The sequence below is a fragment of the Catharus ustulatus genome, chromosome 25, assembly GCF_009819885.2.
Source record: "Catharus ustulatus isolate bCatUst1 chromosome 25, bCatUst1.pri.v2, whole genome shotgun sequence".
NCBI classification, from domain to species: Eukaryota; Metazoa; Chordata; class Aves; order Passeriformes; family Turdidae; genus Catharus; species Catharus ustulatus.
Genome location: NC_046245.1, coordinates 1364775 through 1382121, shown reverse-complemented (window position 1 = coordinate 1382121; position 17347 = coordinate 1364775). Strand labels below are relative to the sequence as shown.

The 17347-nt window shown below is 53.5% G+C and overlaps 1 protein-coding gene across 1 annotated transcript; it reads left to right on the top strand.

The window, feature by feature from the left end:
- The first annotated feature begins 14956 nt into the window (after positions 1 to 14956).
- LOC117007319 (antimicrobial peptide X precursor-like) lies at positions 14957 to 16269 on the top strand. The gene is made up of 2 exons (XM_033080376.2): positions 14957 to 15123; positions 15216 to 16269. Exon 2 carries the CDS (start codon positions 15225 to 15227, stop codon positions 16053 to 16055), a length of 831 nt encoding a protein of 276 aa, XP_032936267.1. The 5' UTR covers positions 14957 to 15123; positions 15216 to 15224; the 3' UTR covers positions 16056 to 16269.
- The last annotated feature ends 1078 nt before the right edge of the window (positions 16270 to 17347 follow it).

Below are 17347 nucleotides of genomic sequence, written 5' to 3'. Positions count from 1 at the left end.
GGGGGGGACAGAAAGCCCAGAGAAGCCGGGAAAACAGCAGTCTTTGCAAAGTTGTCATCTCTCCCCCACCACTACTACCCTCCTCTGCAGCACAGCAATGCCGGCAGGAGTGACATTAGTACAACCTGTGCCGTCGCTCCATTGAGAAAACAGCTCTGACGCAGAACAGAGCAACCCTACCCAGCCAAAATCACAATCAAGGCACTTTGGGATCCCAACTTAGGGACGCCGGGGGAAAGGGACGCCCTGCAAATAATCCAAATCCGCAACTGCTGCTCCGAGCCCCATCTTGATCAAAGGGTACGTACGTGAGGGAGACGAACCGGACCGAGGAGCCGTGCCCGTGCACCATCTGCGCAGCCCTCCGCTCGCTCTGGAGCGCCGCAGAAGAGAAGGTTCCAGAAATTTCCTTCCCGTTAACCCTTTCGGTGTCTGCCCACTCTCCCTCCCCGCGGGATTAAGCGCGCCGGGTCTCCAGCATCGTCAATGGGCGAAGCCTCCTACGCCAAGCGAGCCCCGGTCCGGGGTGCAAATGGCAGCGGATGGTGGCAGGAGCCCAGTCCGTGGTGTTGGTGCCACTTCTCTCCCTGGAGCCCTCTGTGCCTCTCTTGCTGCCTCTCTCCCCTCTTGCTGCAGCAGGGCTGTTGCTGGTAGACCTATCGACGGAGCTTGCTCTCTCACTCTCTCGCTGAGCTCTGTGACGCAGCTCTAAATTCTCCAGCCTGCTCCTTGTGTTATAAGAGCGGAACTGCAGCTTTCCAGGGAGCCCGTGCCAGCGGTGCCAGGGCCAGGCAGACCGGAGGGAACGTCGCTCCTGGACTCTGCACCTTTTTTTGGCAATTATTCTGTTCCTCACCTCTGTTTCTGCATTTCCTCCCCGGCTCTCAGCCTCGCATCTCCCTCTCTGCTTCTGAGTCATACTTACCAGGTTAACTCTTTTAGGATTGGTAGTGAGCAGTAGAAATCTCGAGTGATAGCAGCTGAAACCACAGCCAACTTTTTTGGTGTTTTCTGCTTTAAAAAAACCCAAAGCAAATCTTGCTGGCTCTAAAAAACAAAAACACGTGCACACACACACACGTTGCAGTGGAGAGTTGGTGCTTTCTGATTAACTGTTTCGGTGACAGGAACCACTGCTTGACTTCCTGAAATAAAATATTTTTAGGCCCAAGTCCTGCAAATCCTCAGCAGGCAGATCCCCTGAAGCACAAGGCACCTTAAAAAGGAGGTGCTGCTGTGAACAAATGCAGGACTTCTGGGCATTGGGCTACTGCTGGCCCTACAAGACCCTGCTCTGCTGGCCACAACACACTGCTCTGAGCGTGGTTCAGCTGCTGGGCAGATGGGTGGTGTGAGATAAGGTGCTGGAAGTGCTGGAAAGCCATAGGATCTTCTTAATCTGAGCAGTATTAATAAGTGTTATCGCACACCCAGATTCAAAACGCTCGGCGTAGGCAGGGGAACTAATAACTGTGCTCCTGGAGTCACCAGAATCCAATAATCCCCGACAAAGACAGTCCGCAGGCAGCTCTGCATTTCAGCACAGCAGGCATCCTCCCCAGGCCAGGAGCCTTTTGCAGCTGCAGCTGTCTCTTTGCCTCTGCCCCCCAAATCCCTGCAGTAACCCCGGTGCCCTGGCTCTGGGCAGGGGAAGCAGAGCTCTGCCAGCTCTGGAGTGTGGAGGAGGATCCGAGCTGGGTGCAGCTCCTGGAGAGGCAGCGCTGGGAGGGAGGTGATGTGCACACCCAGAGCAGTGAGGAGCAGTCCATCAGGAGCCACGGAATGCAGAGAGATCCCTGCTCCACTCCTCCGTCTGCCATTTTAATTCCGACTTCAGAGCCGGCTGCGAGCGTTGGGTTTTTCACTACAACCAAAGCTGAAGTCACCACGGTTTTTTCTCCTCGCAGCGTCTGAAGAGCCTGAGCTATTTTGGGATTTGTCTGTACTACACTGAAAATGACACCTGTTACGCACAGGCACAAATGAGAAAAATTACAAGTGCCTGGTTCCTCTGGCAGAATCCTACAGAAAATGGGGTGGGATCCTTGGGGCAGGGCTGGGTGAGCAGCACGGGCTCTGCTGTGGGGTGAAGGGGGTGACCCCGGGGGGCTGAACAAACACCAGGACGAGAAATGTGGAAAGTCTGTAGTAGCTGATGCAAGGGGAAATCAAGCCTCCATGTGACCAGAAGAAGTAGTGCATGATCAACTGAATGCCACAATACATGGTTTCTTATGCAATCGAGCCCATGGGACTCCAGGCCTTACACATCCACTTTGTGGCCAAAGCTGCAGGGATTAACTCCTTCCTTAATGACTGGGAGCAGCGCAGGCTCCTGGAATGAGTCATCCCCGAAGCAGCCGGGCTCTGCTGGGGCTGGAGCTGCCTGTGCTCTCTCAGTCACCCCCATTCTCTCTGGATGCTGGGCCAGGGAGGGTTTTCCACCTTCCCACTTCTCCCCGGTGGTTTGCACCACGCTGTGCAGGCAGCACCTGGAGGTGCACGGATGTGACAGAGCCAGATGAAACTGCAGAGTGGGATGGAGCTCAGAAATGGGGCAGTTCACTGGTGCTTTCAGCTCACACTGCTTTGGTCAGGCCTGAGGGGTGTTTAGAATGTGAAACCAAGTTGGATTTATTTCAAATTACTCTTTCTGGTTGCTTTCAGCATTTATTTTATGGTTTGTTGTCCTTTGAAAATCACCAGCCCTGGAGTGTTTCTATCCTTATCTGGCTCCAGGTACTTGCTGGTGGCACTCAGGCTCCCGAGGAGAGCTCAGAGCTCTGCTGCTCTGGGGAACAATCAGCTGTGTAAGAGATCTTGGGGCAATGGAAAACTTCAGCCCTAGGAACGGGGTGATGAGGCCTAAAAACATAAATTCATTTTCTGACAGTCTTGGGCAGGATTCAGCATTTTCTGGTTTGAACATCTTTGACATTCTGCTATAAAAACCTAGGCTGCTTTTCTGGTTTAACTGGAGCCCATTTCCATGTGTTGCTACTGGTTTGGGGGTTTATTTTTTTAGCTTTTTTTTCTTTTCCTTCCAGACTTTAGAAGTGGAAGGCAGAGCTTTGGTTTTGTAAGAACTGCCCATGAAGGTGCAAAGTCCTGGGTTAGAAAGCAGAGTTGGAAAATGGGAATAATCCATGGCTGTGGTCTGAGACAGGGGGATCAGTGTCACCACTGGAATGGCAGGGTAGGAATCTCTTCCAAAACTGGGGGTGACCCCATGGCTGGTCACAGCTGGGCCCTGAGTGTTTACAGTGATGATTAATAAAATAAAGAGTTTTTATAGTGCTGAATGTCATAACAAGATCTCAGGATTTGCAACTGGGGTGGTTTGGGCTGGATGTTTGGGGAAAATACCATTTTTAGAGAAGGGAAGGAGGGGATTGACCCTCCAGGCTGCCACTGACAGTTCCCTCAGCACCACAAAATAATCAGGGAGTGATTCCTCAGCTTCCAGAGGAGCTTTGGGGCTTGCCCTGCTTCTGTGCCAGCCTGTACCTGAAGCTCCATCCTCACTTCTGCTGTGCAATTTTCTGCTGGCACTCCCCAAATCCCACCCTCGTGCACATCATTATTGCTGCTGGGGGTGATAAAACAACCTGAGGGAGGCCCTTGGTGCGTTTTGAGTGCTGGAGGAAACCCTCGTGGTCCTGCCTGCACTCCCAGCTTCCTGCTGGGGAAGCCTTGGCTGGGTTTGGGTTTAAATGCCATGAGCCACACCTTCCCCCAGCACAGGAAGCACGATTGTTAAAATCAGGGCATGTTCCTGTTTAACTGAAGGGCTGAGATAAATAATCCAAAGGCCTGGTTGATGCCAAGTGAATTCCTGCCCGGGCTGCAGCAAGTCTGGGCAGCTGTAAATCTGTAACCCCTCGACCTCCAAGGGGAGTCTTGGCACATCCCTCGGGAGTGGCTGGGCACAAACGGAAGGAGCAGAGAATCGGGCAAAGGTGGACAGGGCAGTGGAAAAGTTTCTTCACTTTACCAACCCACACAGGCTTAAAAGCTGCTTCAAAATGCAGAGTAGTCGGTTTTTCTGGGGCTGGTGTGGGGTAGTGGTGTTGGGTTTGTCAGTGATGTCTCATCCTTACAAAGCACTGCCTCAGTGAGGAACAGAGTCACGGCAAACATCCAGGTCTCCTTTTATTCCAAAAGGTTTATTGTTTTCCAGACAAGCTTTAGTGAATTCCAGAGGAATGGTCAGTGATTCCTTTCTTTACCAGCCCAGCAGAATCACAGAATGGTTTGGGTTAGAAGGGAGCTTAAAGTTCATCCAGAGCCACCCCTGCCATGGCAGGGACACCTTCCACTGTCCCAGGCTGCTCCTAACCCTGTCCAGCCTGGCCTTGGGACACCTTCCACTGTCCCAGGGTGCTCCAAGCCCTGTCCAGCCTGGCCTTGGGACACCTTCCACTGTCCCAGGCTGCTCCTAACCCTGTCCAGCCTGGCCTTGGGACACCTTCCACTGTCCCAGGCTGCTCCTAACCCTGTCCAGCCTGGCCTTGGGACACCTTCCACTGTCCCAGGCTGCTCCAAACCCTGTCCAGCCTGCCCTTGGGACACCTTCCACTGTCCCAGGCTGCTCCTAACCCTGTCCAGCCTGAACTTGGGCACTTCCAGGGACCCAGGGGCAGCCCCAGCTGCTCTGGGCACCCTGTTCCATTTGGAACACTCTGCTACTCTCCCTGGGGTCCCAAGCAGCAGGAGGAAGAGCAGATCAAGAGCAATAAAAACAGATTTCAGGGCGATTCCGTGGCTGTGTTTGGGTGGGCACAGCTGACAGCCGCACAGAGAGCAGGGTGGGGGTCACAGGGAGGTGGACTGGGACAATCCCCTGGAGCAGACAGTGCTGGGCTCTAACACCGGCACTGCCGAGCCCTGGGATCACTGCCGGGCACTGTCGGGGATGTGCAGTCACATTTGCACGGAGAGTTTGTGAGCCCAGCCCACGGCACAGAGCAGGCTCTGGAATGGGAGCCCGCGGGTGAAAACCCAGCCCTCCCTCTGAGAACCTGGAATTTTTCCGCTGAATTCTAAGAAACGCAGCTGGAGGAGCCGGGATCCTTTTCAAAGGGCTGGCACCGCCTTGGCATCCCTGCTTCTTCAAAGCAATGCCGGTGTTGGAGTCGGGTGTTTGGGTATTTGGGATCCTCAGCTCGCTGCAGAATTCCCGGGTGGCACAGGGACCGTGCCGGGACCCCCGGGACCCTGCTCTGACCCTCGGGACCCTGCCCTGACCCCCGGGACCCTGCCCGGACCCCCGGGACCCCCGGGACCCCCGGAGCCGCGGTGGGGGCAGCGCTCGCTGCGCTCCCGATGCGAGGAGCCGGCAGCGCGGAGACAAAAGGAATTATTTCAGCTATTAGCTGCTAAGAATAGAGGCGGCGGGGGTGCTGAGGTGCCTGACAGCGCAGCCGGAGGAGGGGGTTGCAGGGGGAGCACGGAAAGAGCCGAGAGTCAGCCCGGCCCGGCGGGGCACAGGGGGTGGGCAGGGTCCGAACCTGTCCTGTCCATGTCCCGAACAGAACCGGGCTGGGGCACAGTGGGGTAAGCAGGGTCCGAACCTGTCCTGTCCCGAACAGAACCGGCTCCGGACAGGCACAGGTGGGGTGGGCAGGGTCCGAGCCTGTCCTGTCCATGTGCCAAACAGAACAGAACCGGACAGGCACAGGTGGGGTGGGCAGGACCCAAACCTGTCCTGTCCCGAACAGAACCGGACAGGGGCACAGTGGGGCGGGCAGGACCCAAATTTGTCCTGTCCCGAACAGAACCGGACTGGGGCACAGTGGGCTGGGCAGGGTCCGAACCTGTCCTATCCGTGGCCCGAACAGAACCGGTTCCGGGCTGGGCAGAACCCAAACCTGTCCTATCCATGCCCCGAACAGAATCGGACAGAGACATAGGTGGTGTGGGCAGGGTCCGAACCTGTCCTATCCATGCCCTGAACAGAACAGAACCGGCCCCGGGCTGGGCAGGACCCAAACCTGTCCTGTCCCGAACAGAACCGGCTCCGGACAGGGGCACAGGTGGGGTGGGCAGGGTCTGAACCCGTCCTGTCCATGTCCCAAACAGAACAGAACCGGACAGGCACAGGTGGGGTAAGCAGGGTCCAAACCTGTCCTATCCATGCCCCGAACGGAACCGGCCCCGGGCAGAACCCAAGCCCGCCGTGCCCGAACAGAACCGGCCCCGGGCTGGGTTTGCCGGGCAGTTTCGGCACCAGAGCCTGGTTTTGCCTGCGGAGCATCCTCCCAATCCCGAGGCCGTGGGAGGAAATCCCCGAGGATCCGAACCCCGAGCCCTGCTGGAGGCACCGCTCCCACCCGGGCACGGGGCAGCGGATTCGGAGCAGGGGAACATCCCCGGGCCGGAGGAGTCTCCTGGTGCCGGTCCAGCTTCGTTCCAGGGGGTTTTACCAAGCGCTAACCTCGAAATTCCCTCTGTAAAAACCTCATAAAAGGTTAAAGATACGCACGGCAGGTATTTAAATCAGTAAGTGCTGAGGTGCTCAGAGATGGTTTTCACATCTTTTCCTGCTGCTGTTTAACCAAAATCCTTTTGGTATCACTGCGTGTTTTTATCCAATATAGCTTGGAAGAGGCAATTCTCCTTCTGTGCTGTTTGTGCAGCGCAGGGTACAACACATTCCTGATCCATGACGAGGTTTCCAAACTCCAAAGTAAAATGAATAATAATGATAGTAAACGTTGTATAACTTTTTTTTTTTAATACAGCAGCCTTTAATTCTGGATTTTCCAGTTATTGTTCGTGGGGGGAATTTTTTTTTTAATAAAACAAAGAATAACAATGAAATGAAAATAAAATCGATCAATTTAAGGTTTGTAAGAAAAGAAAAATCATTCCCGGGTGCCACTGCAGAAAGAGTCGAGCTGGACAGAATTAAACATCTCAGCTGGAGCGTGGACAGGGCAGCAGACAGCCTGCTAAAAATAGATTAATCCCAATTACAGGCACGCTCCTGCTTTCCCCAGGTTGCAGGGGGCGGTGAATGGAGCGGGGCTTGGACCGGGGGCGCTCGGACCCTCCTTGCCCGACCCGGGGGCTCTGGGGTGGCCCGGTGACAGTGACAGTGACAGTGACAGTGACAGCAGTGACAGTGACAGCAGTGTCCCCTCCTGCCCCCCCTGCCCAGCTTAGCTCCGCTCCCAACCCGCGCTGAGCCAGACCCGGTCCAAACTCAGCCCGGGCAGCTCCTCCTGCCTGACCCGTGCCAGGCTCTGCCGTGCCACAAATCCCGGCCGCTCTCATTTCTGCCTCTCAGCAGCAGCCTTGCAATGTTTAGTGGGAAATAAACTGGTTTAAGCCCCTGTTTTCCAAACGCTGGTGAGTTTATTTGTGCTGTCCAGTCTGGGAAACTCTGTGGAACAACTCTTTTCCCACCGAAGGGATGGATGTTAATTGCCAATTTAAATATTTAGCCAGAAAGTGAATCCCTTCAGCTGTAATAGCTTAATTTTGTTTAGTCACAAACCAGGAATGGATGTTTTCTCTGGGTTTCTTTTCGTTTCTGTGGCAAAAATCAAACTTCAATGTCTTGCATTCACCTGAACAACTCCTGCAAGTAGAGGTGGAACAGCATGGACTTCATTTAAATGTCCAGCTGAGCCTGATGGGATGTTTTATTTCAAAATCAAAGTCCTGGTGAATGCCAGGACAGCCCTGAGCGAGGCAGGATCGTGTCCAGGTAGCTCTGATGGGGATAAAGGTTTGGTGTGCTGGGCAATTTCTGCTAAAACTGATCAGAAAAATATTTCCATTTACATTTTTAGGGTTCGTTTGTTCTTTGCACTGAATGCAGATCCAGGATTTGGGGGGGTTGGTTGTTTGTTTTTAATTAAAAGAAAGACTCAGTTGATTCTGTGGGCTGCTGGGCTCCCCTGAGCTGACAGAAATTCCCCTGCCCAGGGGAATTTTAGGGAATGGAACACAAACCTGTGAGGAATGGCTGAGGGAACTGGGGTTGTTTTTTATCCTGGAGAAAAGGAGGCTCAGGGGTGACCTTATCACTCCCTAAAATTCCCTGAAAGGTGGCTGGGTCAGCTGGGGTTGGTCTCTTCTCCAGGCAGCACTGACAGAACCAGAGCACACAGCCTCAAGCTGTGCCAGGGCAGATACAGGTTGGACATCAGGAAAAAGTTTTTCACAGAAAGAGGGATAAAGCACTGGAATGTTCTGCCCAGGGAGGTTGTGGAGTCACCATCCTTGGGTGTGTTTAAGAATGGATGTGGCACTGGGTGCCATGGTCTATGGGAGATGTTGGGGCTGGGTTGGACTTGATGATCTCGTCATTCTGTGATTGTGATTCTGGGATTCTGTGATTCTGTGATTTTTGGGATTTTGGGATTCTGTGACTCTGTGATTCTCTGATTCTCTGATTGTGTGATTCTGTGATCCTGTGATCCTCTGATTCTGTGATTCTCTGATTCTGGGATTCTGTGACTCTGCGATTCTGGGAATCCGTGACTCTGGGATTCTGGTGTTCTGTGATTCTGGGATTCTGTGATTTTTGGGATTCTGTGACTCTGGGATTCTGGAGTTCTGTGATTCTGGAGTTCTGGGATTCTGGGATTCTGGGATTCTAGGATTCTAGGATTTTTGGGATTCTAGGATTCTGTGACTCTGTGGTTCTCTAATTCTGTGATTCTGTGATACTGTGATCCTGTGATCCTCTGATTCTGTGATTCTCTGTTTCTGGGATCCTGTGATTCTGTGATTTTGGGATTCTGTGATTTTTGGGATTCTGTGATTCAGTGATTCATGATTCTGTGGTTCTGTGATTTTGTGATTCTGGGATTCTGTGATTTTTGGGATTCTGGTATTCTGTGATTCTGTGGCTCTGTGATTCTCTGATTCTGGGATTCTGCGACTCTGTGATTCTCTGATTCTGTAATTCTGTGACTCTGTGATTCTGTGATTCTGTGATTCTGTGACTCTGTGATTCTGTAATTCTGCGATTCTGTGATCCTGTGACTCTCTGTTTCTGTGACTCTGTGATCACATCCCTCTGCCCCTGTGCCCGTGCTGCCTTTTCAGGCTGGGCAGGGTTCGGGATGTGCCGCGATCCGAGCGAGCCCCGCTCCCACCCCGCTCTGCCCCAGCCCCGCTCCGGCTGCCAGGGGAACGCCCAGAGCCACAACCTCGCTGCCACGCAATGATTTATTCAGCTCTGAAAAAAAAATAAAAAATCCTGAAGTGCTTTTTATTACCGAAAATTATCATATTTGGGATTATCATATTCATCAGCTTGGCTGGCCGGGTCCTGCTGCTCCTGCTGGGATTGGCAGCGCTGCCTGAGCTCTCCCTGCCTCTTGTCTCAGCCTGCAAACTCGGATTGGAAATTATTTTGGCCGGGGATAAACTGGCCTAAATAATTTGCTTGTACAGCGCTGAGCCACAGTGGCCTCTGGGTCTCAGCTGAGCCTTCTGGAGGCTTCTAAAAATAAAGAGTTCTAAGCTATTATCTTTTAAAATACTCGGGAAAAAGAGGGGGAAAGGCGAGGATCCTTTCACAGCTGTTTTGTCCTCAAACTGCCAAGATTTATTTTTTTTAAATGTGTTTTCTTGATCAGTTCTCTCCATAGCCTTTCATTAAAAAAAGGGCCCACAAATTTAGGATAGGTGTTTTGTACTTCCTTAGCAAAAATAATTTGAAAACCACCAGTAACTTCTGAAATCCAAGCTACCACTAATAAAATAAAAATTAATCCTAAAGCAGTATTTTTATGCATGAGTTGATTGCTCTTTCCAGCCTGGAATTATTTTGCAAACAAAGCTCAATTAGAGAATGAACTTTTCTGTTTTTTCTTTCTGAGAAAAAAAGAGAATATTGTCATTTTCCAAGCTATTTTGGATTTTTCCTTGTTTAGCAAATTCTCATTAATCTCATTAGTCCCACCACAGATTTTTTATCCCCCTACCAGAATGGGAGAACTTTGAGTGATTCCTTTGTATAACTCATAAAGTAGAAAACAAAACATTAAACATTACAAACTAAAACAGATGAAAATACTTTCAGCTTTGCTCATGTACCTGCCAGTTATTTTCCTCTTAAAACCCCCACCAACACGTCCCAGTACACCCCAGTATATACCAGTAAATCCCAGTACATCCCAGTACACCCCAGCACATCCCAGCACATCCCAGTACAACCCAGTACAACCCAGTACATCCCAGTACACCCCAGTGTATACCAGCACATCCCAGTACATCCCAGCACATCCCAGCACATCCCAGTACACCTCAGCACATCCCAGTGCATCCCAGCACATCCTAGCACATCCCAGCACATCCCAGTACCTCCCAGTACACTCCAGTACATCCCAGGACACCCCAGTGCATCCCAGCACATCCCAGCACATCCCAGTAAATCCCAGTAAACCCCAGTACATCCCAGTACATCCCAGCACACTCCAGCACACTCCAGTACATCCCAGTACATTCCAGTACACCCCAGTATATCCCAGCACACCCCAGTACATCCCAGCACACCCCAGTACATCCCAGTACATCCCAACACATCCCAACACATCCCAGCACACCCCAGTGTATACCAGTAAATCCCAGTACATCCCAGTACATCCCAGCACAGCCCAGCACATCCCAGTACATCCCAGTACACCCCAGTACATCCCAGTACATTCCAGTACATCCCAGTACATCCCAACACACCCCAGCACAGCCCAGCACATCCCAGCACACCCCAGCACATCCCAACACACCCCAGCACATCCCAGTACATCCCAGCACACCCCAGTACATCCCAGCACATCCCAGCACAGCCCAGCACATCCCAGTACATCCCAGTACATCCCAGTACATCCCAGCACATCCCAGTACATCCCAACACACCCCAGCACAGCCCAGCACATCCCAGCACACTCCAGCACACTCCAGTACATTCCAGTACATCCCAGCACATCCCAACACACCCCAGTACATCCCAGCACATCCCAGCACACCCCAGTACATCCCAGCACATCCCAGTACATCCCAGCACACCCCAGTACATCCCAGCACATCCCAGTACATCCCAGCACATCCCAGCACATCCCAGCACATCCCAGTACACTCCAGTACATCCCAGTACATCCCAGTACCATTCACCAAACTGAGTGCAGGTGAGCACTGAACTACCCAATCTACACAAATAACCGGGTCAGGATTTTGGAAAATTCTTGAGAATCCTGCAGACATTCTGCAAATTTGAATTTGTGGAGATGGTACAAAATCACTGAGGCACATCCATGGGGAACCAGTGAGGAGCAGAGGAAGGAACTGGGGTGAAAAATGATCAGAAAAAATTCAGAATTTGTAGGTTCAGAGCGATGGGCTAAAAAAAAACAGAACCAAAGCCCAGGTGGGCACCCTGGGTGCTCTCAGTAGTGCAGGGGGAGCTGCTGCAGGGGTGGCAAGGGTTGAACCCCGAGCTGTGCCCAGTTTCTCCTCCCTGGGCACTCCCTGGGGGCACAGCAGCTCCTGGCAGCATGGGCAGGGCTCCTTGCTGGGTTTGCAGCGCTGCAGTTCCGTGACAAGCTGTGCTGGGCACAGAACTGTGACACAGGGCACACACAGCACCTGTGGGAGGCCAGGTAAACACGGCAGGGACAGCTCCAGGCCGTGCCCAAACACAGTTCCTGCCCATTTCACTGAGAAATGCATTAAATCTTATTTAAAGTGCAAACTCTCCATTATTCCCCCTCCCAGGGCTTTAGGGAAATGCTCAGGCTGGGAATGCTGTGGCAGGGCCAGCACTGAGAAATGCATTAAATCTTATTTAAAGTGCAAACTCTCCATTATTCCCCCTCCCAGGGCTTTAGGGAAATGCTCAGGTTGGGAATGCTGTGGCAGAGCCACTGCCCTGGAGACCCAGGTAAGAAAATATTGGGAGCACCAGGGAAATGCTCCTTTGCAGTTTAAAGGTAAATATTTCTTTCCCAGAATACCAAGGTTATTCCTGCAGCACAAAGAACAAAATCTTGCTTCTGTGAATCCCTGGAAGTGTCCAAGGCTGGGTGGGATGAGGCTTGGAGCAGCCTGGGGTAGTGCAGGGTGTCCCTGCCCATGGCAGGGGGTGGGATGAGATTTAAGGTCCCTTCCCACCCAAACCTTTCTGTAAATCCTTTTCACAGACACCAGGCAGGGAAATCCATCCCTGGCATTTGCAGGGGATGCTCAGAATGGTCCAGGGATGTTTCCAGGCTGGAGCTGCAGTCAGTGCATGGCTGGAAAGGATGGGAACCACCAAAGCCAGCACAGCTCAGAGGGAAGGAAAGGCAGAGGTTGTGGGATGGAGACCACACAGGTTCACTTGGGAAGGACCTACTGCCTCCTAATAACCTGGAATAAACCTCCCAGCTCCCCATCTCCATGGAAACTCCCTCCTTCCAAACTCTTTGAAGGCAATTTTCTTCCTGCTCCTGAGCTCTCTGCTGGTTCTGGAGCAGAGCAGGCTGAAGGGCTGGGCTGCAGGTGAGCAGCCAGCTGTGCCTTTGGCACAGGGGACAGGCAGAGCTCTGTCCCTGCCAGGACACACCTGGGGCACCTTCACTGTGCAGGAAAAAGCAAAAACCTTTGGTGTTCTTGTGCTGCCTGCTCAGAGCAGAGCTCAGAGGAGCCACCCGGGGTGATGGCACCTTCTAAACCCTGGCACCTTCTAAACCCTGGCACCTTCTGAACTCTGGCACCTTCTAAACCCTGGCACCTTCTAAACCCTGGCACCTTCTAAACCCTGCCCCACCTGCCAGGGCCACCCTGGGGCCCAGAACCATCCTGAAAACAAACACTGATTGAATGGAGCATGCACACAGCACAGGATTTGTTTCAGTGACTGAGAAAAGGGATGGGAAGAGTTTTGTCAGCCAGGCCCTACGTGAGAACAAGCAGAGGAAGCCCAGCCTGTGAAATATTAAAGCTCCAAAATGAAACTCTTGTTTACATAACCACGGTCACTGCTGCTGTGGAACACGGCCCTTTGAACCAGAAAAGACCTTTCCAGTGGGCACTGGTGTGCTGCTCTGTGCCAGCCCCCAGTGTGTCCCCATTCACCTGTGCAGGAGCAGGACCCAGCACTGAGAGCCAGGAGCTGCTTTGGGGCTGAGCCCCAGCCCTGAGCTCCTGTCCCTGAGCTCCTGTCCCTGCTGCTCACAGGGTTGGGAACCCTCCCTGGTGCCCTTCCCACAACTTTCCTTCCCAAAACTTCACAAAACTTCCCAAAACTGCCCTTCCCAAAACTGCCCTTCCCTAAACTTCCCTTCCCAAAACTGCCCTTCCCAAAACTTCCCTTCCCAAAACTTCCCTTCCCAAAGCTTCCCAAATCTTCCCTTCCCAAAACTGCAAAACTGCCCTTCCCAAAACTTCCCCAAACTTCCCAAAACTTCCCTTCCCAAATCTTCCCTTCCCAAAACTGCCTTTCCCCATCCTCTTCCATGGAACACCTGCAGGCCCCGAACTGGGTTTGGTGCCTTTAGCCCAAGCTGAAAACTGAATTTGGGGCTGTCCTGTGCAGAGGTAGAAATAGGATCTGACCATTCTGTGGGTCCCTTCCAGCTCAGGGCATTCCATGGTTCAATGTTGTTTTTTTCTCTTTGAAATAAGGAATAAAACTCTCTGCAGAGAACAGGGAAATGTCCTTGCTGCTTCAGCCTGGCTAATAACAAATATAACAACACAGCGGACTAAAAATAAGAAAATTTAAATGCAAAATATAAAAAAAGAACTTCATGGAGTTTCCCCCCTGCAGTGTCTTGAAAAAACCTTCTAAAAAGCTTTTTACCACATGGCTAAACACACCTTTATTTATTATTTTTTAAGAAAAGGGCATAAAAGAACTTAATCCAAACTAAATATTTAAGCAAACAGCAATTAACTAACAATGATGAATGGTAAACAGTCCTAGTCCCACGCTAGACCGGGACTTGAAAGCCAGTTTATCTAAGCTAAAGCTGCTCAAGGGGAAAAGCAAGTTTATTGAGTAAACTTTGCCTCAGCCACCTTGCTATTAAACCAGTCCACACACAGAACCTGCATCCTATATTCTGGGAGGAAAAAAAAAAGAAAATAAAAGAGCAAGAACGTAACAGCCCATGGCATGGAAGTTCCAGTTCTGTGTGCAGCAATTATCCCTGAATAGAAAACAGGGAAAACACGAAGCTGGGAAGCTGCTCCTTCCACCTCCGTGGCTTTGGGATAAAATCTGAAATAGTGAAAGACCCCTGAAATTCCACCTGGTGTCCCCGTTTGGGGCTGGGGCTGTCACTGCTGCACTGGGAAGGAGGGAGCCTGGGCTGAGTTACCTGAGATTTTATCCACGTGGATCCTTTTATTTAAATGTAACATACCAATACTAACACTCATACTAATACTAATACTAATACTAATACTAATACTAATACTAATACTAATACTAATACTAATACTAATACTAATACTAATACTAATACTAATACTAATACTTATTATTGTTATTATTTATTTTATTTAAATGCAATATAATTATATTATCATTATTAGCATGATAATTAGCATTATCATCATTATCATTATCATTATCATTATTGTTACTATTATTTCTAGTATTCCTATTTTTTATTATTCCTATTGATATTATTGCAATAATCATCATCATTATCAGCATTATCATGGCTTTAAACCCTCCTCATGACTCTGGAGAAGGAGGGGCCGTGCCTCCCACTCCAGTCCCTCCCCTCGGGCCCGGGGGGGTCCCGGCCCGAGCGAGGAGCGGGGGGAAAAGGGGAGGGAAGGACGGGAGTGGGGGGCGAGCCGGGGATGGGCACGGGATGGGCAGGAGATGGGAAAGGGATGCGCGAGGAGGGATTCAGGCAGGGGATGGAGCGGGATGTGAGCGGGGATGGAGCGGGGATGTGAGCGGGGATGGAGCGGGGATGGAGCGGGGATGTGAGCGGGGATGGAGCGGGATGTGAGCGGGGATGGAGCGGGATATGAGTGGGGATGGAGCGGGATTTGAGCGGGATGTGAGCGGGGATGCAGTGGGGATGAAGCGGGGATGTGCGCTGGATGCAGGCAGGGGATGCGCACGGGAGGCGCGGGGATGCGGCGGGGATGTCAGCGGGGATGCGAGTGGGGATGTGCGCGGGGATGTGCGCAGGATGCAGCGGGGATGCGAGTGGGGATGTGCGCGGGGATGTGCGCAGGATGCAGCGGGGATGTGAGTGGGGATGGAGCAGAGATGCGGGCAGGATGCAGTGCAGATGGGCGTAGAGATGCAGCGGAGATGTGCGCAGGATGCAGCGGGGATGTGTGCGGGGATGCAGCGGGGATGTGCGCAGGGATGCAGTGCAGATATGCGCAGGGGTGCAGTGGGGATGTGCGCAGGTATGCTGCAGGGATGTGCGCAGGATGCAGCGGGGATGTGCGCAGGGGTGCAGTGGGAATGCAGCGGAATGAGCGCGGGGATGCAACGCGATGTGAGCGGGGATGTGCGCGGGGATGTGAGCGGGGATCAAGCGGGATGTGAGCGGGGATGCGGCGGGGATACAGCAGGATGTGAGCGGGGATGCGGCGGGGATACAGCGCGTTGTGAGCGGGGATGCGGCGGGGATACAGCGCGTGGGACGAGCGCGGAGATCCAGCGCGAGGTGCGCGGGATGTGCGCGGGGATGCAGCGCGACGTGCGCGGGATGTGCGCGGGGATGCAGCGCGAGGTGCGCGGGATGAGCCCGGAGATCCAGCGCGACGTGCGCGCCATGTGCGCGGGGATCGAGCGCGACGTGCGCGGGATGTGCGCGGGCTGCGCTCGGGCTGTGCCCGGCCCCGCTCCCCCCGCTCCCCGCTCCCGGTACTCGCCTGGTGCAGCATTCCCGGCCCGGCCCCGCTCCCGGGAGCCCGCAGCGAGCTGGGGCGGAGCGGGGGAGGCCGAACCCCCTTGGACCTCCGGGATCCCTCGCAGAGGCGGCGGCCGCGGGGCCAAGGTCACCCCGCAGCGACTACAATTCCCAGGAGGCAGCGAGATGACGAGAAAAGGCTCGGGGGGAGCGGAGGAGGAGTGAGGGGTCCGCTCCAGACCCCTCCGAGCTGCCTTCCCCCAGCGCTCTCCTCTTCTTGCCCATCGGAGCCGGGATGTCCCATCCCAGGGGATGGCAGCGCAGCCTTTGGGAATCCGGCACCAACAGACGCGGATCTATTTCGGGATTTTCCTCGGCTATAAAAACAGAAAAAAAAAGCAGCATGAGGAGAAATAAATGTCTGGCGGTCGGGTTTGAAGTGCTGCGTGTTCCTTGCAGGGCTGCAGCCCCTGCGTGTGCCGCTGCACATCTCCGGGACCACCTTCCAGGACCTCCGCAGTCATTAGTGGGTATTATCCTCACTCCCTCTCAGGAAGTGCTGGGATAATCATTCCCCATTTAACGGCTGGGAAATTTGGCACAGCGCACATTAAGTGATTTGCTGACAGGCACACAAGAAAATTGCGCTAGTCAAGCGTTCTCCCAATTATGCCATCCTTGGAACTGCATAATTTCCCTGCGTGATTCCAAACACGGCTCAGACTCCTGGGCAGGGCTTCATCTCTGCAGCGTGTGCAGCTCAAAGCAGCCGGCAGGACCCGCCCGTGTCCCCTCCGCGGGGCTCCTGGGGACACAAACCCAGCTCCGGGGTCCCGCTCACCCACCCAAAGGCGGGCAGGACGCGCAGGTATAACCTGGGGGGGACACCGGAGCTCTGGGGATGCTCGGGGTGCTGCTCAAACCTTCCGCGAACGCCGCTTCCCTGCAGAATCCCGCAGCCCAGTGGAAATTCCCCAGCGGTGCCAGCGCCGGGGCCTCCGGGGACCGGCAAAACCTCCCTGGAGCCAGCCAGGAGCTGGGCAATGCCATGGGGAGAGAGCGGCGTTCCGGCACCGGGGAGGGACCCTGGGCAGCGGGGAATGGGGGGAGCGGGGATTTGGGGGAGTGGGGAATTGGAGGGAACGGGGATTTGGGGGGAGCGGGGAATTAGGGGAGTGGGAAGTTTTGGGAACGGGGAATTTGGGGAGCGGGGATTTGGGGGAGTGGGGAACTGGGGTGAATTGGGGGAGCGGGGATTTGGGGAGCGGGGATTTGGGGGAGCGGGGAATTGAGGGGATCAGGGATTTCGGGGAGCGGGGATTTGGGGGGATTTGGGGGGATCGGGGATTTGGGGAGCGGGGATTTGGGGAGCGGGGAATTAAGGGGACCAGGGATTTGGGGAGCGGGGATTTGGGGAGCGGGGATTTGGGGAGCGGGGATTTCGGGAATCGGGGATGCGGCCGCCGCTGCCCCCGGCGCTCCCCCGCTGCCCGCTCGCACTTTCCAGGCTCCCCTGC

Excerpts from the sequence above, each read along its gene's own strand:
- LOC117007319 (XM_033080376.2), top strand. The coding sequence starts at position 15,225 with ATGGAGCAGAGATGCGGGCAGGATGCAGTGCAGATGGGCGTAGAGATG.